The sequence below is a fragment of the Hemibagrus wyckioides genome, linkage group LG09, assembly GCF_019097595.1.
Source record: "Hemibagrus wyckioides isolate EC202008001 linkage group LG09, SWU_Hwy_1.0, whole genome shotgun sequence".
In the NCBI taxonomy this organism is placed as follows: domain Eukaryota; kingdom Metazoa; phylum Chordata; class Actinopteri; order Siluriformes; family Bagridae; genus Hemibagrus; species Hemibagrus wyckioides.
The window spans coordinates 24,130,826-24,158,156 of NC_080718.1; the positions used below are offsets into that span (position 1 = coordinate 24,130,826).

Sequence of the window (27,331 nt, forward strand, 5' to 3'; positions counted from 1 at the left end):
ATGGTCTCAAATGGAACACTAGCGTTTTTTGCTAACTGGAAGCCGTTTCCCATTCGATGCTAAATCTCAGTTTCTGGAGCGTTATGTATTTGTATATTCATACTCTACACTATTTTTGGTGATAATTTGTATGAGTTTATTGTGTGCTGGAATTCTTGTGTTGCCCTTCCTGTTGTAAGTCCTACTCCACCCTGTTGCCTTCTGCTCTACTTTATTCTACTCTGCTTTACTCTATTCTATTTTACTCTACTCTACTTTGCTTTACTCTACTCTATTCTGCTTTACTCTATTCTGCTTTACGTTAATCTACTTTACTCTATTCTGCTTAACTCTACTCTGCTTTACTTTACTCTACTCTGATTTACTCTACTTTACTCTATTCTGCTTTACTCTACTTTACTCTGTTCTGCTTTACTCTACTCTGCTTTACTTTACTCTACTCTGCTTTACTCTACTTTACTCTATTCTGCTTAACTCTACTCTGCTTTACTTTACTCTACTTTACTCTATTCTGCTTTACTCTACTCTGCTTTACTGTATTCTGGTCTACTCTGCTCTTCTCTACTCTGTTTTGCTCTGCTCTACTCTACTCTACTCTACTCTACTCTACTCTACTCTACTCTACTCTACTCTGTTGTACTCCACTCTGCTATGCTCTACTCTACTTTATTCTGCTTTACTCTACTCTGCTTTACTGTATTCTGGTCTACTCTGCTCTTCTCTACTCTGTTTTGCTCTACTCTACTCTACTCTACTCTACTCTACTCTACTCTACTCTACTCTACTCTGTTGTACTCCACTATGCTATGCTCTACTCTACTTTATTCTGCTTTACTCTACTCTGCTTTACTCTACTTTACTCTGCTTTACTCTATACTGCTTTACTCTATTCTGGTCTACTCTACTCTGCTTTGCTTTACTCTACTCTACTCTGCTTTACTCTACTCTTGTACTCCACTCTCCTCTCCTCTTCTCTCCTCTACTCTACTCTACTGCTGTGTGCAGCCGTATTGACTTCTCCTCATTTGCTGAAAATCTGATCAGAGAAAAACATTTTGTTTGCTCAGTGGTTAGAATTCTCCATTGAACACAGCATGAGTATTTGTTTGGTTCCCCAATTGTATTCAGTTACCAGAAATGTAAATTAGAAGGTCTTGGAGAGAATAATATATTATAGAAAACCAGCATGTAATGCACCACAGAACTGCCTTGTGTTATTTACAGCGGGTCCAAGTGGGCATTAGTGAACACGCTTCTGTTTTGCATTCAAATCAAATAATTGAAATGTTGACATGAATTTCAGGATTTCTCTGTGCTCAGTATACCCATATTTACAGTCTGTGTTTTCTGTAAAACCTGATGATCCTGATGTTATCAGATCAAATCTGTCAGCGTGTCGTCTGAACATGGAAGGGGAAAAAAGTCTTAACCCAAGCGAATAGGAGATTTTGTATTTAAATAGTGACCTAGTTTTCTTTGGGAGGGGGGGCATAAAAATAGTACACAATATTGAATATTCAGCATATCGACCATTTCCTTTTTGTTTTCAGATCACTTCCTGTTTTAAAAGTAAATACAAATCCCAGATTTTCAGGGTGATCTCAGCCCTTAGGACTTCACTGTGTAGAATAAATGTCATAAAGGCATTTTTTATCAGATCACCTCCAAGTGCTTTTGAAATATCCAGCCCAACCCTGATATCATGTGTATCGTCGATGTCCCAGAAACTGTCCTTGTTGTTTGTTTAGGAAAGAACGGTATTGTGTGTTGATAAGTGTGTTTCCATGGTAGAAATAGAAAAGGCTGGAAGGGACTGAAAGAGATTAAATGTCCTCTTAAGGATAGGTTAGTGTCAAAATTCTAGTCCCTTTCTAGGTGTCTATTCTCATTAAGACAGAAAACCTGTGTGTGTATGTGTGTGTGTGTGTGTGTTGTGGTAGGGCAGAGCATTTGTATATCTTAAATGTCCCCACAAGGATAAGGATAGTCTTGAACTTAAAAGAGCCAAAATATTTCCTTCAGGACATTGAGGTTAGGATTTAATTTAGCTTTAATTTTAATAATTCTATCAATGTAAGGTCCTCTGATAAATAGTATAATGTGTATCTGTGTGTGTGTGTATGTATATATCTGTGTGTGAGAGAGAGAGATCTTTAAAGTGGAAGGAGAAGGAGATGTGAAGATTAAAGTGGAGGTGGAGTGGATTAGATGAGGGAAATTTCAAGCTAAAACGGAAGTACAGGTTTGGAAAGAGGAAAGAGAGAATAGGGGAGGGACTTTTGGAGACTTAGCCGAGAGAGGGGGGGGGGGGCGAGTAGCGGACTAGAACAGCGGACTGTTGAATCTATGAAGGTCACTACGAAGGCTGTGAGGCAGATTTTCGTCAGAGTCACAGGTATAGCTCTGCAACTTTCTAAACAACTGATCTACTGTGTTATTTGAGGTGTTGCACACTGCCAGCTGTTATTCACTCTCTGCTGAAATGAAATGTTATTTTGTTTGGGGATTTGAGTGTGTGTGTGTGTGTGTGTGTGTGTGTGTGAGTTCACACGTACTGCCAAAAGAGGATTGACGGTTGAAAATATGAGTATTTATTTACATGAGGTCTATATCTAGAAACTGTGTTCTAATTGTGTGTATGTGTGTGTATGTGTGTGTATGTGTGTGTGTATGTGTGTGTGTAGGCATGTGTTTTATATCATGATGTGAACCAAATATCCCCTAATGGATAGAACTATGGTGGACTTTTGACCAAGTGGGAACATTTGGCCAGAAAAAAATCTTGATTTCTGTGTCCAGTACTCTACTGTAACCCTGAATGAGCCTAAAAGTGTGTGTGTGTGTGTGTGTGTGTGTGAGTGTGTGTGTGTGTGTGTGAGAGAGACCCTGTGCGAGCTCACAGTTCATAGTTTTGTTTGTTGATCGCTCTAGCTTAATGTGTTACCCTGCGTCTGATTCTGAGAGTGCCGTTTTTAAAATGTTACCAAGAAAGGCAGTAGTTATCGATGCAGTCAGTAATTCAGGAATAGAATTTGACCTCGAATTTTTCCATATATGTCTGCATTTTTGAAAAGACATCTCATTGGATCTGTGTTGTTTTAGGCTATTTGCTGTTAGCAGATTGTGTTCAGGCCACAGCTATCAGTTTCTCTGATATATTGACTTTATTATTACACATAATTATAACTATTACACCATTATAAACCCTTTCTTAGCTGATCATTCAGCTGTAATTGTTCACACTCTCATCTGTAGCATCTACAAATATTTACAACTTATCTGCTTTCTTTTTAAGTCTAAAGCAGTGGTTAACTTCTTTATTTAGACCAACTCTCTCATGCACTAGTTCTCACCCCGGTGTATGAAGGTTATCAGGCAGGGATGGAGGTAGGATTAGGATTAGGATTCCTTAAGTCTAATGCATGCATCCTCTAGGTGAGCTTCTTCCCCATACATGACCTCATATACACCTACGATTGGCTAGGATTGACAGGAAGGATGGCTAACACACAGATTCTCCACAGTTCTTGTCTTTGGCTTTTTGCATCATATTCAGGATTTGACCCTGACCACCGAGCCAAAGCATTTCCATTGCACCACTTGAAAGCCCAATTTCTAGTGTCCTTAGTCAATAGTAACCAGAAAGGTGAGACTGAGAGCTCTTTAAAAAAGAAAATGAGGAGCTGTTTACTATTAAACTAGTCCGTTTTTATACTGTTGGAAAAAAATACACCCGTCTGGAAAAAAATAGCCGTCTCGTCCACTGACTCAGTAGAGTATTTGTGATCATTTAAAAAAAAAAAAAAATCTCTCCATCTTCTGCTTTCTTGTCATGTTGCTGCATTATAATCTGGCTGGTATACACTCACCGGGCAATTTATTAGGAACATTATACTAATACTGGGTAGATCCTCCCTTTGCTCTCAGAACAGCCATGCCATGGTTTATATTACATGTGGAAACATTCTTTTGAGGTTCTGCTTCATGTTGACTTAACTGCATCAAGCAGTTCCTGCAGATTTTTCAGGTGCACTTTAATGCTGTGAATCTCTCCTTCTACCACTTCTGGTAACTGGGAAAGCCGCGGAAGAACACTGAACTGTTCATGAAACCAGTTTGCGGAGACTTTTGCCATGGTACATCATCACACAGGAAGCAGCCGTTAGAAGATGGTAAATTGTGGCATGCACATGGTCAGCAAAAATACTCTAACAGACTGATAATTAATTGGCGTTAACGAGCCCAAAGTGTACCAAGAAAACACTCCCCACATTATTACACCACCTCCACCAGCTGGACTGTTGACACAAGGCAGATTGGATCCATGGGTTCATGCTGTTGGTGCCAGATTCTGACCCTATGGTCTGTGTGCTTCATTAGAAATCAAGATCAGTCCAAGCTACGTTTCTCCAGTCTTCAACCATCCAGTTTTGGTGCGTCTGCATCCACTGCAGCCTCAGCTTTCTGTTCTTGGCTGACAAAAGAGGAACCTGATGTGGTCTTCTACTGTTGTAGCTCATCAGACTTAAGGTTAAATGTGTTTTGAGATGCTTCCTGTTCTAAATGGATATCTGAGTTACTGAAGCCTTTCTGTCAGCGTGAACCAGTCTGTCCATTCTCCATTGATAATTCTCTCTCCACAGAACTGCTGTGTTCACTGGATGTTGATTATTGTTCTTTATAAACTGTAGAGTGTGTGTGAAAATCCCAGGAGATCAACAGTTGTAGAAATGCCACGATCAAAATCATTTTCCCCCATCCTGAGGGCTGATGTGGACATTACCTGTAGCTTCCGTCCCGAATTAAACCGAACCAAACACTGGCTAAGTTGCGTGTACGTCCGGGAGCCGTTCAAAACTCAGTGGAAAGCCAAGCGAAGCCAACTGAATCGAGATTACCAATTTTACGGACTATTTTTTTCAGTCAGAGAAAGCTGTTTGGAAAGACTCAACCCACAATACCGACATTGCCTTCAGCATGCGTTCAAAAGCTAGATGATTTTCCGGGTGTTTTTTTGTGGACAGATTGGTGGCGTGGGTGCTTTGTTCTATTTTTAGCCCAAGCTTTGTGGCGCGACTTCCTGTGAGGAGCCTTGATATGGAATGCTTGGCTTGGGTCAGTTCTTTGTAAGCAGCCGTACAGTTTACATACGCTTCCTATTGGGAATATTAGTCATATTTTTGCGTGGCTGGAACGGATTATCTGCATTTATGTTACTACTTGTGGGAAAATTTGTTTTGCAATACACATTTTCGCCTCCAGAACAAATTAAATGCATATGCCGAGGTTCCACAGTGTCTGCATTGCCTTCATGAGCCTTTACCTAAAACCCCAAAAGCGATTTCATGAACAAACCCAAGTCCAACAAAACTGTGATACTGAGTTTTATAGATACTTTTATGCTAATATGTTTTATACTGCTGCACTAGTAACCCTTCTAACCTCAGGGCTACTACAGTTCACGTGAAAAAAAATCATTAAACACAGAATAGTTTTAAAGATTTTGCCTTAGTATCATTTCTCAGGTGTGATACAGATTGTAGATCGTCTCTATCTCACACTGTTTAGCTCTTACATTTCCAGCTGCACCTGCTGATGTTTATGTGCTGGGTGTAAACAGATCCACAGAGAAAATCCCTAGCTGTACTTTTTATAGCGTTTCTGGCTCCATGGCTGACGCTGTCACTCTACACACACACTCTACACACTCTACACACACACTCTACACACACACTCTAACACACATTTACACACTCTACACACACACTCTACACACTCTACACACACACTCTACACACACACTCTACACACTCTACACACTCTACACACTCTACACACACACTCTACACACTCTACACACACACTCTACACACACACTCTACACACTCTACACACACACTCTACACACACACTCTACACACTCTACACACACACTCTACACACTCTACACACTCTACACACACACTCTACACACACACACTCTACACACTCTACACACACACTCTACACACACACTCTACACACTCTACACACACACTCTACACACACACTCTACACACACACTCTACACACACACTCTACACACACACTCTACACACTCTACACACTCTCTACACACTCTCCACACACACTCTACACACTCTCTACACACACACACTCTACACACTCTACACACACACTCTACACACTCTACACACACACTCTACACACTCTACACACTCTACACTCTACACACTCTACACACTCTACACACACACACTCTACACACACACACTCTCTACACACTCTACACACTCACTCTACACACACTCTACACACTCTACACACACACTCTACACACACACTCTACACACTCTACACACTCTACACACACACTCTACACACACACTCTACACACTCTACACACACACTCTACACACACACACTACACACTCTACACACACTCTACACACACACTCTACACACTCTACACACACACTCTCTACACACTCCTACACACACACTCTACACACTCTACACACACACACTCTACACACACACACTACACACTCTACACACACACCCTACACACTCTACACACTCACACACACACACACACACACACACTCTACACACACACTCTACACACACACTCTACACACACACTCTACACACACACTCTACACACACACTCTACACACACACTCTACACACTCTACACACACACTCTACACACTCTACACACACACTCTACACACTCTACACACACACCCTACACACACACTCTACACACTCTACACACACACTCTACACACTCTACACAAACAAACTCTACACACTCTACACACACACTCTACACACACACTCTACACACTCTACACACACACTCTACACACTCTACACACACTCTACACACTCTACACACACACTCTACACACTCTACACACACACTCTACACACACACTCTACACACTCTACACACTCTACACACTCTACACACACACTCTACACACTCTACACACACACTCTACACACTCTACACACACACTCTACACACACACTCTACACACACACTCTACACACTCTACACACACACTCTACACACACACTCTACACACTCTACACACACACTCTACACACACACACTCTACACACTCTACACACACACTCTACACACTCTACACACTCTACACACACACTCTACACACACACTCTACACACACTACACACACACACTACACACACACTCTACACACACACTCTACACACTCTACACACACACTCTACACACTCTACACACACACTCTACACACTCTACACACACACTCTACACACACACTCTACACACACACTCTACACACTCTACACACACACTCTACACACTCTACACACACACTCTACACACTCTACACACACACTCTACACAGTCTACACACACACTACACTACACACTCTACACACACACTCTACACACTCTACACACACACTCTACATACTCTACACACACACTCTACACACTCTACACACACACTCTACACACTCTACACACACACTCTACACACACACTCTACACACTCTACACACACACTCTACACACACACTCTACACACTCTACACACACACTCTACACACACACTCTACATACACACACTCTACACACACACACTCTACACACACACACTCTACACACACACTCTACACACACATACACTCTACAAACACACACTCTACACATACACTCTACATACACACACTCTACACATCTACACACACTCTACACACACACTCTACACATCTACACACTCTACACACACACTCTACACACACACTCTACACACTCTACACACACACTCTACACACACACTCTAAACACTCTACACACACACTCTACACACTCTACACACACTCTACACACACACTCTACACACTCTACACACACACTCTACACACTCTACACACACACTCTACACACACTCTACACACTCTACACACACACTCTACACACACACTCTACACACTCTACACACACACTCTACACACACACTCTACACACACTCTACACACTCTACACTACACACTCTACACACACACTCTACACACTCTACACACACACTCTACACACTCTACACACTCTACACACACACTCTACACACACACTCTACACACACACTCTACACACACACTACACACTCTACACACACACTCTACACACACACTCTACACACACACTCTACACACTCTACACACACACTCTACACACACACTCTACACACTCTACACACACACTCTACACACACACTCTACACACACACTCTACACACTCTACACACACACTCTACACACTCTACACACACACTCTACACACTCTACACACACACTCTACACACTCTACACACATTCTACACACTCTACACACACACTCTACACACACACTCTACACACTCTACACACACACTCTACACACTCTACACACACACTCTAAACACTCTACACACACTCTACACACACACTCTACACACTCTACACACACTCTACACACTCTACACACACACTCTACACACTCTACACACACACTCCACACACACACTCTACACACACACTCTACACACTCTACACACACACTCTACACACTCTACACACACACTCTACACACTCTACACACACACTCTACACACTCTACACACTCTACACACTCTACACACACACTCTACACACTCTACACACACACTCTACACACTCTACACACACACTCTACACACACTCTACACACTCTACACACACACTCTACACACTCTACACACACACTCTACACACTCTACACACACACTCTACACACACACTCTACACACTCTACACACACACTCTACACACACACTACACACTCTACACACACACTCTACACACACACTCTACACACTCTACACACACACTCTACACACTCTACACACACACTCTACACACACACTCTACACACTCTACACACACACTCTACACACTCTACACACACTCTACACACTCTACACACACACTCTACACACACACTCTACACACTCTACACACACACTCTACACACACTCTACACACACACTCTACACACACTCTACACACACACTCTACACACTCTACACACACACTCTACACACTCTACACACACACTACACACTCTACACACACACTCTACACACTCTACACACACACTCTACACACACACTCTACACACACACTCTACACACACACTCTACACACACTCTACACACTCTACACACACACTCTACACACTCTACACACACACTCTACACACAAACTCCACACTCTACACACACACTCTACACACTCTACACACACACTCTACACACTCTACACACACACTCTACACACTCTACACACACACTCTACACACACACTCTACACACTCTACACACACACTCTACACACTCTACACACACACTCTACACACTCTACACACACACTCTACACACTCTACACACACACTCTACACACACACACACACACTCTACACACACACACACACTCTACACACACACTACACACTCTACACACACACTCTACACACACTCTACACACTCTACACACACACTCTACACACTCTACACACTCTACACACACACTCTACACACACACTCTACACACACACTCTACACACTCTACACACACACTCTACACACTCTACACACACACTCTACACACACACTCTACACACTCTACACACACACTCTACACACACACTCTACACACTCTACACACACACTCTACACACTCTACACACACACTCTACACACACACTCTACACACTCTACACACACACTCTACACACACACTCTACACACTCTACACAAACAAACTCTACACACTCTACACACACACTCTACACACTCTACACACATTCTACACACTCTACACACACACTACACACACACTCTACACACACACTCTACACACTCTACACACACTCTACACACTCTACACACACACTCTAAACACTCTACACACACACTCTACACACACACTCTACACACTCTACACACACTCTACACACACACTCTACACACTCTACACACACACTCTACACACTCTACACACACACTCTACACACACACTCTACACACACTCTACACACTCTACACACTCTACACACACACTCTACACACTCTACACACACACTCTACACACTCTACACACACTCTCTACACACACTCTACACACTCTACACACACACTCTACACACACTCTACACACTCTACACACACACTCTACACACACTCTACACACACACTCTACACCCCCCCACACACACACTACACACTCTACACACACACTCTACACACACACTCTACACACTCTACACACACTCTCTACACACACTCTACACACACACTCTACACACTCTACACACACACTCTACACACACTCTACACACACACTCTACACACTCTACACACACACTCTACACACACACTCTACACACTCTACACACACTCTACACACTCTCTACACACACACTCTACACACACTCTACACACACACTCTACACACACTCTCTACACACACGCTACACACTCTACACACACACTCTACACACTCTACACACACACTCTACACACTCTACACACACACTCTACACACTCTACACACACACTCCACACTCTACACACACACTCTACACACTCTACACACACACTACACACTCTACACACACACTCTACACACTCTACACACACACTCTACACACACACTCTACACACACACTTTACACACTCTACACACACACTCTACACACACACTCTACACACTCTACACACACACTCTACACACTCTACACACACACTCTACACACACACTCTACACACTCTACACACTCTACACACACACTCTACACACACACTCTACACACACACTCTACACACACACTCTACACACTCTACACACACACTCTACACACTCTACACACACACTCTACACACACACTCTACACACTCTACACACACACTCTCTACACACCCTACACACACACTCTACACACACACTCTACACACTCTACACCCACACTCTACACTCTCTACACACACACTCTACACACTCTACACACATTCTACACACTCTACACACACACTCTACACACACACTCTACACACTCTACACACACACTCTACACACACACTCTAAACACTCTACACACACTCTACACACACACTCTACACACTCTACACACACTCTACACACTCTACACACACACTCTACACACTCTACACACACACTCCACACACACACTCTACACACACACTCTACACACACTCTACACACTCTACACACACACTCTACACACTCTACACACACACTCTACACACACACTCTACACACTCTACACACACACTCTACACACTCTACACACACACTCTACACACACACTCTACACACTCTACACACACACTCTACACACTCTACACACACACTCTACACACTCTACACACACACTCTACACACACACTCTACACACTCTACACACACACTCTACACACACTACACACACACACCACACCCTCTACACACACTCTACACACACACTCTACACACACTCTACACACACACTCTACACACTCTACACACACACTCTACACACACTACACACTACACACTCTCACACACACACTACACATATTACACACACACTCTACACACTCTACACACACACTCTACACACTCTACACACACACTCTACACACTCTACACACACTCTACACACACACTCTACACACTCTACACACACACTCTACACACACACTCTACACACACTCTACACACTCTACACACACACTCTACACACTCTACACACACTCTCTACACACACACTCTACACACACACTCTACACACTCACTCTGCACACACTCTACACACACACTCTACACACTCTACACACACACTCTACACACTCTACACACACACACACTCTACACACACTCTACACACTCTACACACACTCTACACACACACTCTACACACACACTCTACACACACACTCTACACACACACTCCCCACACACACTCTACACACTCTACACACACACTCTCTACACACTCTACACACACACTCTACACTCTCTACACACTCTACACACTGTACACACACACTCTACACACTCTACACACACACTCCCACACACTCTACACACACACTCTCTACACACTCTACACACTCTGGCTACACACTCTACACACTCTACACACACACTCTACACACTCTACACACACACTCTACACACACACTCTACACACTCTACACACACACTCTACACACACACTCTACACACTCTACACACACACTCTACACACACACACTCTACACACACACTACACACTCTACACACACACTCTACACACACACTCTACACACTCTACACACACACTCTACACACACACTCTACACACTCTACACACACACTCTACACACACACTCTACACACTCTACACACACACTCTACACACTCTACACACACACTCTCTACACACACACTCTACACACACACTCTCTACACACTCTACACACACACTCTACACACACACTCTACACACTCTCTACACACACACTCTACACACTCTCCCACACACACACTCTCTACACACACACCTCTACACACACACTCTACACACACACTCTACACACTCTACACACACAAACTCTACACACTCTACACACACACTCTACACACTCTACACACACACACTCTACACACACTCTACACACACACTACACACACACTCTACACACACACTCTACACACACACTCTACACACTCTACACACACACTCTAAACACTCTACACACACACTCTACACACACACTCTACACACTCTACACACACTCTACACACACACTCTACACACTCTACACACACACTCTACACACTCTACACACACACTCTACACACACACTCTACACACACACTCTACACACACTCTACACACTCTACACACTCTACACACACACTCTACACACTCTACACACACACTCTACACACTCTACACACACACTCTACACACTCTACACACACTCTCTACACACACTCTACACACTCTACACACACACTCTACACACACACTCTACACACTCTACACACCCACTCTACACACTCTACACACACACTCTCTACACCTCCCACACACACACTCAACAAACTCTACACACTACTCTGTGTACAGTTACACACACACACACAACACACTCAACAAACTCTACACACTCAACAAACTCTACACACACACTCTACACACTCTACACACACACTCTACACACACACTCTACACACTCTACACACACACTCTACACACACTCTACACACACACTCTACACACTCTACACACACACTCTACACACTCTACACACACACTCTACACACACTCTCTACACACACTCTACACACTCTACACACACACTCTACACACTCTACACACACACTCTACACACTCTACACACACCCTCTACACACACACTACACACTCTACACACACACTCTACACACTCTACACACACACTACACACACACTCTACACACACACTCTACACACTCTACACACACACTCTACACACACACTCTACACACACACTTTACACACTCTACACACACACTCTACACACACACTCTGCACACTCTACACACACACTCTACACACACACTCTACACACACACTCTACACACACTCTACACACTCTACACACACACTCTACACACACACTCTACACACACTCTCTACACACTCTACACACACACTCTACACACACACTCTACACACACACTCTACACACACACTCTACACACTCTACACACACACTCTACACACACACTCTACACACTCTACACACTCTACACACACACTCTACACACACACTCTACACACACACTCTACACACACACTCTACACACACTCTACACACTCTACACACACACTCTACACACACACTCTACACACACACTCTACACACTCTACACACACACTCTACACACACTCTACACACTCTACACACACACTCTACACACTCTACACACACACTCTACACACACACACACTCTACACACACACTCTACACACACACTCTACACACTCTACACACACACTCTACACACTCTACACACACACTCTACACACTCTACACACACACTCTACACACACACTCTACACACTCTACACACACTCTACACACACACTCTAAACACTCTACACACACACTCTACACACACTCTACACACACTACACACTCTACACACACACTACACACTCTACACACACACTCTACACACTCTACACACACACTCTACACACACACTCTACACACACACTCTACACACTCTACACACACACTCTACACACACACTCTACACACTCTACACACACACTCTACACACTCTACACACACACTCTACACACACACTCTACACACTCTACACACACACTCTACACACACACTCTACACACACACTCTACACACTCTACACACACACTCTACACACTCTACACACACACTCTACACACTCTACACACTCTACACACACACTCTACACACTCTACACACACTCTACACACTCTACACACACACTCTACACACACTCCACACACTCTACACACACACTCTACACACACTCTACACACACACTCTACACACTCTACACACACACACTCTACACACTCTACACACACACTCTACACACACTCTACACACTCTACACACACACTCTACACACTCTACACACACACTCTACACACTACACACACACTCTACACACACACACTCTACACACACTCTACACACTCTACACACACTCTACACACACACACACACTCACACACACACACACACACACACACACACACACACTCTACACACTCTACACACACACTCTACACACACACTCTACACACTCTACACACACACTCTACACACTCTACACACACACTCTACACACACACTCTACACACTCTACACACACACTACACACTCTACACACACACACTCTACACACACACTCCCACACACACTCTACACACACACTCTACACACTCTCTACACACACTCTCTACACACACACACACTCTACACACTCTACACACACACTCTCTACACACTCTACACACACACTACACACACACTCTACACACACACTCTACACACTCTACACACACTCTACACACACACTCTACACACTCTACACACACACTCTACACACACACTCTACACACACTCTACACACTCTACACACACACTCTACACACTCTACACACACACTCTACACACACACTCTACACACACTCTACACACTCTACACACACACTCTACACACACACTCTACACACACTCTACACACTCTACACACTCTACACACACACTCTACACACTCTACACACACACTCTACACACTCTACACACACTCTACACACTCTACACACACACTCTACACACTCTACACACACACTCTACACACACTCTACACACTCTACACACACACTCTACACACTCTACACACACACTCTACACACTCTACACACACACTCTACACACTCTACACACACACTCTACACACTACACACACACTCTACACACACACTCTACACACTCTACACACACTCTACACACACACTCTAAACACTCTACACACACACTCTACACACACACTCTACACACTCTACACACACACTACACACTCTACACACACACTCTACACACACACTCTACACACTCTACACACACACTCTACACACTCTACACACTCTACACACACACTCTACACACACACTCTACACACACACACTCTACACACTCTACACACTCTACACACACACTCTACACACTCTACACACACACTCTACACACACACTCGACACACACTCTACACACTCTACACACACACTCTACACACTCTACACACAAACTCTACACACACACTCTACATACTCTACACACACACTCTACACACTCTACACACACACTCTACACACTCTACACACACACTCTACACACTCTACACACACACTCTACACACTCTACACACCCACTCTACACACTCTACACACACACTCTACACACACACTCTACACACACACTCTACACAGTCTACACACACTCTACACACTCTACACACACACTCTACACAATCTACACACACACTCTACACACACACTCTACACACACACTCTACACACTCTACACACTCACACCACACACACACACTCACACTCACACACACACACACACACTCTACACACTCTACACACACACTACACACTCTACACACACACTCTACACACACACTCTACACACTCTACACACACACTCTACACACTCTACACACACACTCTACACACACACTCTACACACTCTACACACACACTCTACACACACACTCTACACACACTCTCCACATCCCATACACACTCTTCACTCTCTACACACTCTACACACACACACTCTACACACCCTACAAACTCGTCACACACACTCTCCACACCTTACACACTCTACACATCCCACACACACTCTACACACTCTTCACTCTCTACACACACACACTCTACACACACACACACACTCTACACACACACACACACACACTCTACACACCCTACAAACTCGTCACACACACTCTCCACACCTTACACACTCTACACATCCCACACACACTCTACACACTCTTCACTCTCTACACACACACACTCTACACACCCTACAAATTCGACACACACACTTTCCACACCTTACACACTCTACACATCCCACACACACTCTACACACTCTTCACTCTCTACACACACACACTCTACACACACACACTCTACATACCCTACAAACTCGTCACACACACTCTCCACACCTTACACACTCTACATATCCCACATACACTCTTCACTCTCTACATATTCTACACTCCCACACACACACACATTTCACACCTTACACACTCTACACATTCCACATACACTCTACAAACCCTGCAAACTCGACACACACACACTCTACACCCCACATACACTCTTCACTTTCTACACACTCTACACCCCACACACACACTCTTCACTCTCTACACACTCTACACACCCTACAAACTCGACACACTCACTCTCGACACCTTACGCACTCTACACCCCCCCACACTCTACACCCCCCCCCCCACACACACACTCTTCACACTTTATACACTCTCAACACCCCACACCCCACACAGACACTCTCCACACCTTATACACTCTGCACATCCCACATAGACTCTAGACTCTCTACACTGTATTTTGGCTCCACCCCCTGCTCAGGATTTAGAGATTTTGCTCAGTATAAATGAGACCATGATGAGATCATGGAGTATTTTGGGTCAAATGGGGCAAAGACACCACAGTTGTGTACTGGAACATCTTTCTAGATCTTTAAGAAAAAAAAATCATAGTCCAAGAAATGAAAGAAAGCTTCTGAAACGGAAATGGTTTAAAGGAAAAAAAGGAAATAGATGGATATAGAGATGGAGAAAGATTTAAAGAAATCTGACTGAAGAGGTTTATTTTGGTTTTACACACACACACACACACACACACACACTTTGCTTTATTGAATTGAGTGGCTCTGGACATTCAAATGAACAGCATTGGGTGTGTGTGTGTTTTTGTGTGTGTGTGTGTGATTATTACTGAGCTTCACACCTAGAACAAGTAAAGATACAATGGGAAAACATGACAAAACTGAAACATGTAGGTGAGTGTGTGTGGGGTGTGTAGTGTGTGTAGAGTGTATGGAGTGTGAAGAGTATCTGGGGTGTGTAGAGTGTGTAGGGTGTGTGTGTGTGTCAGTGTGTGTGTGTGTATAGAGTGCTTGAGGGTGTAGAGTGTGTGTGTTGTGTGCGTGTGTGTGATTATTACTGAGCTTCATCACCTAGAACAAGTAAAGATAGAATGACAAAACTGAAACATGTAGGTGAGTGTGTGTGGGGTGTGTGGAGTGTGTAGAGGGTGTGTAGGGTGAGTGTGTGTGTGTGTGTGTGTGTGTGTATAGAGTGTGGAGGGTGTTTAGACTGTGTGTTGTGTGTGTGTGTGTAGAGTGGGTAGAGTGTGTGTTGAGTTTGTAGGGTGTGTAGAGTGTGTGTGTGTGTGTGTGTATTTGATAGCTTGAGACATTCAGTTTGTTACTCACAAGGAAAAAAAAAATGTAGCTGTCATTGGAAACTTCCCTTTTGGTCAGTGAAGTTAGGGTTAAGGAATTAAAGAATTAGGAAGTTGTACCTGTGTGTGTCTGTGTGTGTGTGTGTGTGTGTGTGTGTGTAGGTGTGTGTGGGTTTTGGGATATGGAAGGGATTGTAGCCACAGAGGAAATGACGAGATGATTTACTGAGAAGTGATCCACTGCTGGCATGCCCTACACACTCACACACACTCTATACACACACTCTACACACACACTCTACACACACACTCTACACATCCCACATGCACTCTACACTCTCTACACACCCTACACACTCACACACACTCTATACACACACTCTACACACACACTCTACACACACACTCTACACATCCCACATGCACTCTACACTCTCTACACACCCTACATACTCTACACATACTCTACACACAGCTCTACACGCTCACGACCATCCCGGTGAGTCAGTAGCCGGGAACATTGCTTATGAATCTTTATCCGTCTAACATGAGGTTGATTGGTGCGAAATGTTGTTAAAAATGGGTCACAGTAACCGAAAGCCTAAGAGCTGCTGGTTTAGACCATAAGAGTTTAGAGGATAAGCTGAACAGATTGTAAATATTAACAGTGGTTTGGACAATCAGATATACTTTGTAGTGGTTTATTGAGATTTATTGTGTGTGTGTGTGTGTGTGAGAGAGAGAGAGAGAGAGAGAGAGAGCTTTCCATAATTGTGTCACAGTCTCTATAGCAGCTAAGACTGTGAGAGGGGGAATGGGAGGATGGAATGAGCTTGATTAGTCAGCAGCAGGGAGTGTGTGTGTGTGTGTGTGAGTGTGTGTGAGTGTGTGTGTGTGTGTGAGTGTGTGTGAGTGTGTGTGTGTGTGTCCGTGGCATTAATGAACAGCCAGATTTAGCTGAGTAAGTTAAGGATTACGGAGGCATTGCTTGTCTTCTCTGAATTCTCTGTGGTGAAGTAAGCAGCTATACTGTCCTGGAATCTCTCATAGCCATAAGAGTGTGTGTGTGTGTGTGTGTGTGAGTGAGTGAGTGAGTGAGTGTGTGTGTGAGTGTGTGTGTGAGTGTGTGCGTGAGTGTGTGCGTGAGTGTGTGCATGAGTGTGTGTGTCCATGCTGGGTATTGACACCCTCTCCTCTGTCCACTGTTTCCAGGACAAAACACTGTTGGATAAGGAGAAGGACATCATTTCAGCGGTGAGTCTCTGCTCCTCTCCTGTCTCGTGTCCTGTGCTGAATCATTTAATTGATTCACCTGTTTGATTCATTTACACCAGTTCAAAGCTTTGAAGTGATTTTGAAGTAATTGGTCTGTTCTTCTGTTCTTCTGCCTCTCTCTGTCTTTCTGTCGTTTCGCTGTCTGTCTGTTTTACTTGGGCTTTGCTTTTCTCTTTCTTTCTTTCTTTCTTTCTTTCTTTCTTTCTTTCTTTCTTTCTTTCTTTCTTTCTTTCTTTCTTTCTTTCTTTCTTCCTTCCTTCCTTCCTTCCTTCTTTTCTCACTATGTTTGTATTTGTATTTCTGTCTCTGTCACTCTCTGGCCTTTCCCTCTGTCTGTGTCTATTTCTCTCTCTCTCTCTCCCTCTCTCTCTCTCTCTCTCTCTCTCTCTCTCTCACAGAGTCGTCGGTTGGTGGCGATATGTGATGAAGTTCTGAGCGCTGCTACTGAGGATATACTGAAGCACACTTCTCTGGTGCAGATTGTTGATCTGGTGCCGGTTTCACCTGGAGAAAAACTGGTACTAAATCCCTCTCTCTCTCTCTCTCTCTCTCTCTCTCTCTCTCTCTCTCTCTCCCCTCTTTCTCTCTCTTTCTCTCCATCCCCCCCTCCCCTCTCCCTCTCCCTCCCTACCCCCCCCTCTTCCTCTCCCTCTCCCCCTCTTTCTCCCTCTCCCTCTCCCTCCCTATCCCCACCCTCTTCCTCTCCTTCTCCTTCTGCCTCCCTCTCCCTCTCCCTCTCCCTCTCCCTCCCTATCCCCCCCTCTTCCTCTCCCTCTCTCTCCATCTCCCTCCCTCTCCCTCTCCCCCCCTCTCCTTCTGCTTCTCCCCCCCTCTCCCTCTCTCTCCCTCTCCCCCCCCCCCCCTCTCCCTCCCTCTCCCTCTGCTTCTCCCTCCCTCTCCCCCTCTCTCCATCTCCCTCCCTCTCCCTCTCCCTCCCTCTCCTTCTGCTTCTCCCTCCCTCTCCCTCTCTCTCCATCTCCCTCCCTCTCCCTCTCCCTCCCTCTCCTTCTGCTTCTCCCTCCCTCTCCCTCTCTCTCCATCTCCCTCCCTCTCCCTCTCCCTCCCTCTCCTTCTGCTTCTCCCTCCCTCTCCCTCTCTCTCCATCTCCCTCCCTCTCCCTCTCCCTCTCCCTCCCTATCCCCCCCTCTTCCTCTCCCTCTCCCTCCCTCTCCTTCTGCCTCTCCCTCCCTCTCCCTCTCTCTCCATCTCCCTCCCTCTCCCTCTCCCTCCCTCTCCTTCTGCTTCTCCCTCCCTCTCCCTCTCTCTCCATCTCCCTCCCTCTCCCTCTCCCTCCCTATCCCCCCCTCTTCCTCTCCCTCTCCCTCCATCTCCTTCCTCCTCCCCCCCCCTCTCCCTCTCTCTCCCTCTCCCTCCCTCTCCCTCTCCTCCCTCTCCCTCTCCCTCCCTCTCCCTCTCTCCCCCCATCTCCCTCCCTCTCCCGCTCCCTCCCTATCCCCCGCTCTTCCTCTCCCTCTCCCTCCATCTCCTTCTGCCTCTCCCTCCCTCGCCCTCTCTCTCCATCTCCCTCCCTCTCCCTCTCCCTCCCTCTCCTTCTGCTTCTCCCTCCCTCTCCCTCTCTCTCCATCTCCCTCCCTCTCCCTCGCCCTCCCTATCCCCCCCCTCTCGCTTCCTCTCCCTCTCTCTCCACCCACCCCCCCAGTTCAAATGTGCTTTATCGGCATGACAAATTGTACATGTATTGCCAAAGCATTTAAAAGGGTAAGGACTGAAAATTATAAGCTCAACACACAAACAAATAAATCAACAAATAAAGAAATAGAATAAAATTCGAATTTCCCCTCTCCATCCCCCCTTATCTCTCTCTCTCTCTCACTCACTATCTCAGTCTCCTTATCTCTCTCAATCTTTCTGTCTGTGTCTCCCCATGTTCTCTCATTTTCTCTTTCTCAACCTCTTGTTTTTCTCACTTCTATCATATTTTCCCCACTAAATAGAAAATGAAAAAATAAAATACATCTTTCAGGCACATGGCATTTAATTTTGAATAATCAGATCCTCTACTCAATATACTTATTATAATTATAATTATAATTCTCATAACTTTTATAATTATATTTCTCATAACTCATTATAATTATATTTATGATCCTCTACTCATTATACGCAAGTTTGTATATGCTGGATCTCAGATTTCGGCTCTCTGCAGTGTTAGACTGCATCCTGAGATCAGTGATAACGTTACGTTACCTACGTCTGGAAACAGACTCGACAAACTCCAGTAAACTCCTCCTGTGCATTATTGTGGTTTCTAATTCGCCAGAAACCTCCGCTCGTCACTCCTGAACACTCAGACAGAGGGAGCTGCTGGTAAATCGGCCATGACTGCTCACTTCATGTCTGCAGTACTGAAAGTACCAACCGAGAACCTCAATCAGGAACTCCTACACCAGTTCTGTTTTATAACAGAATTGAAAACATGACACTCCTACATCTCATCGCTGGAGTGATCTGTAAACTCCAGTTACTGGGTTGACAGAAATGTATCCTGGTTACTGACATCGGTGAAGCTGAATAACTAATAATAAAAGTGCAGTTGATCTGATTAGCATTGCAGAACTGACCCATTTTACACAAAATTAAAGGGGCAGTTTGTCATTTTTAGAGCCTTTTTTTGTTCTGGAGAGAATTTAAACGTCTTTCCATTCATTCAGGGCTTCTCAAGCTAGGGTTTATGACCCCATGTGGAAAAAACAACTCACAATCTCCTTTCCCCCAAATTATTATTATGATTATCACTATACTTAGAAAGTATGAATAGTGTAGCCTGCTATTTGGAGTCAAACAAGCTGCAATTAAATTAAAAGCCTATGTGTTATTTTAGTCTTTCTCACGTTCCTGAGATGCTGGTGTACGAGTTCAGCAATTAAAAAAAGGACCAAATGTCTACATCCATCTGACTCACACCAGTTCCTCCATAATCAGACCTCTCTGACTCAGTGTTAAAAAACAAGCAACAAGCCAAAATATATTTGCTAAATATATATGTAGCATGGTCAGGACTAATCCTACCAGCACTGTTACAATGACCCACAACTCGTTTCCTTGCCTTTTTTGGGAGCGGAGTAAATTTCAGGGCCAGAAAAAATGTAAACAGAAGTTTGAAATGAAGAAAGTCAGATCTCGAGTGCTTGGCAGTTTTGTGTCTTGAAGCTTATTCATGTATATTTCAAAATGAGTCAAACGTGTATATTTATTATTATTATTATCATTATCATTAGCATTACTATTATAAAAATCGGTCTAGAAATGTTTTAAGCTGAAAGGCTGAATTTTGTGCTCCAAAACTCTTGACCTATTGAAAATATTTCAAAATATATATTTTAATCTGGCATTTAATTGTTAAAAAGTTCTTCCTGATTTTATTTTACTATTAGAATATTAATACAAAAATATAAATAGTATATAGTATTTTAATAATAGTAATATTAATATTATTTTATTATTATTTTATATTTTCTATTTATGTCAATTAATACATTTATTTATTTATTTATTTATTGTTTTACATAATTTATTATTTATTATTTGTGTAATTATATTTTCACTCCAGCTTTTGTCCTATGCTTTTTATTCTATTTTATTTTTATTTTATTTTATTTTTCATTGTATCACTATATTCCGATACTATTTGTTTGTTTGTTTGTTTGTTTGTTTTGTAGGGGATTGAGATCACTTCCACGACCTCTAGCCAACACTTCGTCTCTGGAACATTTGCTGAGGTAGAGCATCATTTCTTCTGATTTATTATTATTATTATTATTATTATTATTATTATTATTATTATTATTATTATTATTATTAATATTAACCCACAATTACCTTTAGCCTTATACAATAACCTTTGCTGCATTTGTGTTTTTTTCTCCTCATCACTACACACAGTTCTCAGCAGATTGCACTGAGAAGATACTGGAAGGTGATGAGGTCATTAAGGTGAATGACCAGGTTGTGGTGAGTAAACTCTCTGAACTCTGTTATGTTGGATATCTATCTTTAACCTGATTATTAATGATTGGCCACTGAGACTCATGCTGAGACTCACACCAAGCCTTGAGACTCACACCAAACACTGAGACTCACACCAAGCCTTGAGACTCACACCAAACACTGAGACTCACACCAAGCCTTGAGACTCACACCAAACACTGAGACTGACACCAAGCTTTGAGACTCACACCAAACACTGAGACTCACACCAAGCTCTGAGACTCACACCAAACACTGAGACTCGCACCAAACACTGAGACTCACACCAAGTACGGAGACTCACACTGAGACTCACACCAAGCTCTGAGACTCACACCAAGCACTGAGACTCACACCAAGTACGGAGACTCACACTGAGACTCACACCAAACACTGAGACTCACACCAAACACTAAGACTCGCACCAAACACTGAGACTCACACCAAGTACGGAGACTCACACTGAGACTCACACCAAGCTCTGAGACTCACACCAAGCACTGAGACTCACACCAAGTACGGAGACTCACACTGAGACTCACACCAAACACTGAGACTCACACCAAACACTAAGACTCGCACCAAACACTGAGACTCACACCAAACACTGAGACTCGCACCAAGCGCCGAGATTCACACCAAGCACCGACACTCACATCAAGCACTGAGACTCGCACCAAGCACTGAGACTCACACCAAGCACTGAGACTCGCACCAAACACTGAGACTCGCACCAAGCACTGAGGCTCGCACCAAGCACTGAGACTCGCACCAAACACTGAGACTCACACCAAGTACGGAGACTCACACTGAGACTCACACCAAACACTGAGACTCACACCAAACACTAAGACTCGCACCAAACACTGAGACTCACACCAAACACTGAGACTCGCACCAAGCACCGAGATTCACACCAAGCACCGACACTCACACCAATCACTGAGACTCACACCAAGCACTGAGACTCGCACCAAGCACTGAGACTTGCACCAAGCACTGAGACTCGCACCAAACACTGAGACTCGCACCAAGCACTGAGGCTCACACCAAGCACTGAGACTCGCACCAAGCACTGAGGCTCGCACCAAGCACTGAGGCTCACACCAAGCACTGAGACTCGCACCAAGCACTGAGGCTCGCACCAAGCACTGAGGCTCACACCAAGCACTGAGACTCGCACCAAGCACTGAGACTCGCACCAAACACTGAGGCTCGCACCAAGCACTGAGGCTCGCACCAAGCACTGAGAATTTCTTTATTTATGACAATAAACTCTTAAACTGAGTTTTTATTTATCTTTTCTCCTCTTTTTGAGAATCATGCCTGAGACTTCTTTGAGAAAATGATCCATTCATGTTGTTTTCAGGTTGGCTGGACCAGGAAGAACCTGGTGGCGAAGCTTCAGGAGAACCCGAAAGGTGTGACGCTGCTGCTGAGACGCCTTCCTCCTCTGTCAGCCATTCACAAACACAAAGACAAGCCAACACAGGTGAGGCACTCGCTGTTGAGATTCTCATCTTAATCTTTCAAAGCTTAACAATGCTAACATGTTGATGTCGCGGTAGCCAGAGCTTCAGACTGATAACAGAAGATTTGGTCTCCATAGCAGCTTTTAATTCACTAAGGACCTCCCAAGAGGGCATCTGATTGACATGTAAAGCAACCAATCACAGTTGATTTTGCACAGCGTCATGCTTAGGGGCGTGAAAATGTAAATTCGATGTTTCTACAAAAACAGCCTTGAATGAAATAACAAATAATTAGCGTGTGTAATGTGATCAATTACGCGTGCAATAAGCAGAACTGTTGCATGTGATTTTCATGAATGACTTCGGGGGAAAAAATACATGTGGTTTTTATAAATGACTTCATTAAATGTCCATTTTGCATGAGAGTGACTCAAAGAGACCGATTGAAACCGAAACCCAGTATCAGTTGTTAAAGGCGATGAGAAGTGACGTCAAAAGTCAAAGAATTGCGTGTTAGCTCTTCAGTGAGGTACATGTGAATGAAGATTTTCTCACAGCCTGTAGTTAAAATGCGGTCAGATGCTTTCGAGGTGGTTGAATCGAAACCTCTGCGTACAAATGTGGCCTGTAAGAGCACGTGGTTATATTTTCAAATAGTTTCACGCGATCAGTCGTGTGATTATGCCAGCTCGTGTCTTTCACTTTAAACACGTCTTGTGCTTCACACGATGTCCACCAGGTGGCGCATGGAACAACGTCTTGCAATAATATACTGATTATTGTGTCTGATAAAAATTTAATAATGTCATGCTTTTGTACGGTGCCTGAGAAATCCTAAAAACACAATAACAATTTAGACAAACTGTTAAAGGTAGGTATAGTTTGTGAATGGAATTCTTACAACTGATTGGAGGAGACATCTGTCACTCAGGATATATATAAAGTCCAGCAGGCTGCAGCAGTAGAAAGTGGATCGGTGTGTATATGAACGCTCTTATAACGCTCCTTACATCCTTTAATCTGGAATAGTTTGGTCTTCGAAACATTCTTGCTTTCCCTAGGTGTGTTTTTAGAGATCAATAACCAATCTTTATTCCATGATACACTATCAGTATATCCAAAATCACGGCATATGTTCATCCTTCCTCAAAGTAGCGCTGAATGAATTCCACTTTCTCATTAAGATAAATATATATGTTTGTTATTTTCTTTAAAAGATTTAAAGTTGCACTGTTTAGAAAAATGGTTTAAAGTGAAGGCAGAACTCCACACATGTACAAGAAATAAACTGCTACTACTGCTTGTGTATTTTGAGTGACCAGTGTCTCGTCCAGTCAGAGGTAAGAATTCCATTCGCAAGCTATTCCTATCTTTTCCAGTTTGTCTGAATTGGCTTTGTGTTTTTTTTTTTTTGCATTTGTTATTTGCACTTCTCAGCCACTGGACCTTTGAGAAAATGATCCACAATGTGACAGATGACACGAATATTTAGTAATACAGACAGTGGACAATGGATTTGGATGGATCTTATTGCAGTGGTTAATATAATAGTGAGAGCATAAACATGCCTCAGTTCAGTACCTGGCCTTTGGTTCTGCACAGACTCTCAGGATGCTCATGATGTCATCACAGTTATTTCTGAATGAACAGGATTGAGAGGAGCGTTAGTGGGGCAGTGGTGGCTCAAGTGGTTAAAGCTCTGGGTTGTTGATCAAAAGGTCAAGGTTCAAGGCCCAGCATTGCCAAGCCACCACTGTTGGGCAATTGAGCAAGGTCCTTAACCCTCTCGGCTCCAGGGGCGCTGCATTAAAGCTGCCCCTGTGCTCTGACCACAAGTTCTGCACTCCGACCACAACTGTGTTGTAATTCATGTGTGGCGATATTAATAAAGGCTTCTATTAGTTCATCTTTTTAATAATGATGCTTACATCAAACACACACACACACACACAAGCTTTACCTGTAGGTTCCACAGAGAGAGGTTGGTATGACAACACTCACTTCCTGTTCAGAGCTCTGAAAATCCCCATGGCCCCTTTGAAGCTCTCTCTAGCGCTTTCTCTCTCTCTCTCTCTCTCTCTCTCTCTCTCACACACTCACTCACACACACACACACACACACACACACAGTTCCTATGCCGACGAGTCGAATCTTGTGATTGTGGTTTAATATCATCCCAGGATGTGTTGGATGATGTAATGAGGTTGGGGATATCTTGTTGTTTGGAGAGCCTTAAGGGATCACAGCACTGCCACATGACTTCCACTGACACACACATACTCTCATTGATCTCACACACACACACACACACACACGCAAGTCTGACAGACATAGCTCGCCCGTTGACGTATTGATGCATCAAGTGCAAATGCAATCACGCACAGAAACTCAGTCCCGTGTCTCCTGCTCTATCAGGATGAGTTAACCTGAAGCTCTTCCTGTTTTTCCCGTCTGCAGAAGGAGGAA

At 43.8% G+C, this 27,331-nt stretch overlaps 1 protein-coding gene across 2 annotated transcripts in view; it reads left to right on the forward strand.

Moving 5' to 3' along the window:
• cnksr1 (connector enhancer of kinase suppressor of Ras 1) overlaps positions 1-27,331 on the forward strand; it is a 69,413-nt gene that overhangs the window by 21,404 nt on the left and 20,678 nt on the right. For both annotated transcript variants that reach the window (XM_058399281.1, XM_058399282.1), the window contains exons 5-10: positions 19,343-19,384; positions 19,804-19,923; positions 23,086-23,145; positions 23,309-23,377; positions 24,762-24,884; positions 27,323-27,331. The exon at positions 27,323-27,331 is cut by the window's right edge and continues 80 nt beyond it. In XM_058399281.1, the coding sequence (XP_058255264.1) occupies positions 19,343-19,384; positions 19,804-19,923; positions 23,086-23,145; positions 23,309-23,377; positions 24,762-24,884; positions 27,323-27,331 (423 nt within the window). The remainder of the gene's footprint in view (positions 1-19,342; positions 19,385-19,803; positions 19,924-23,085; positions 23,146-23,308; positions 23,378-24,761; positions 24,885-27,322) is intronic.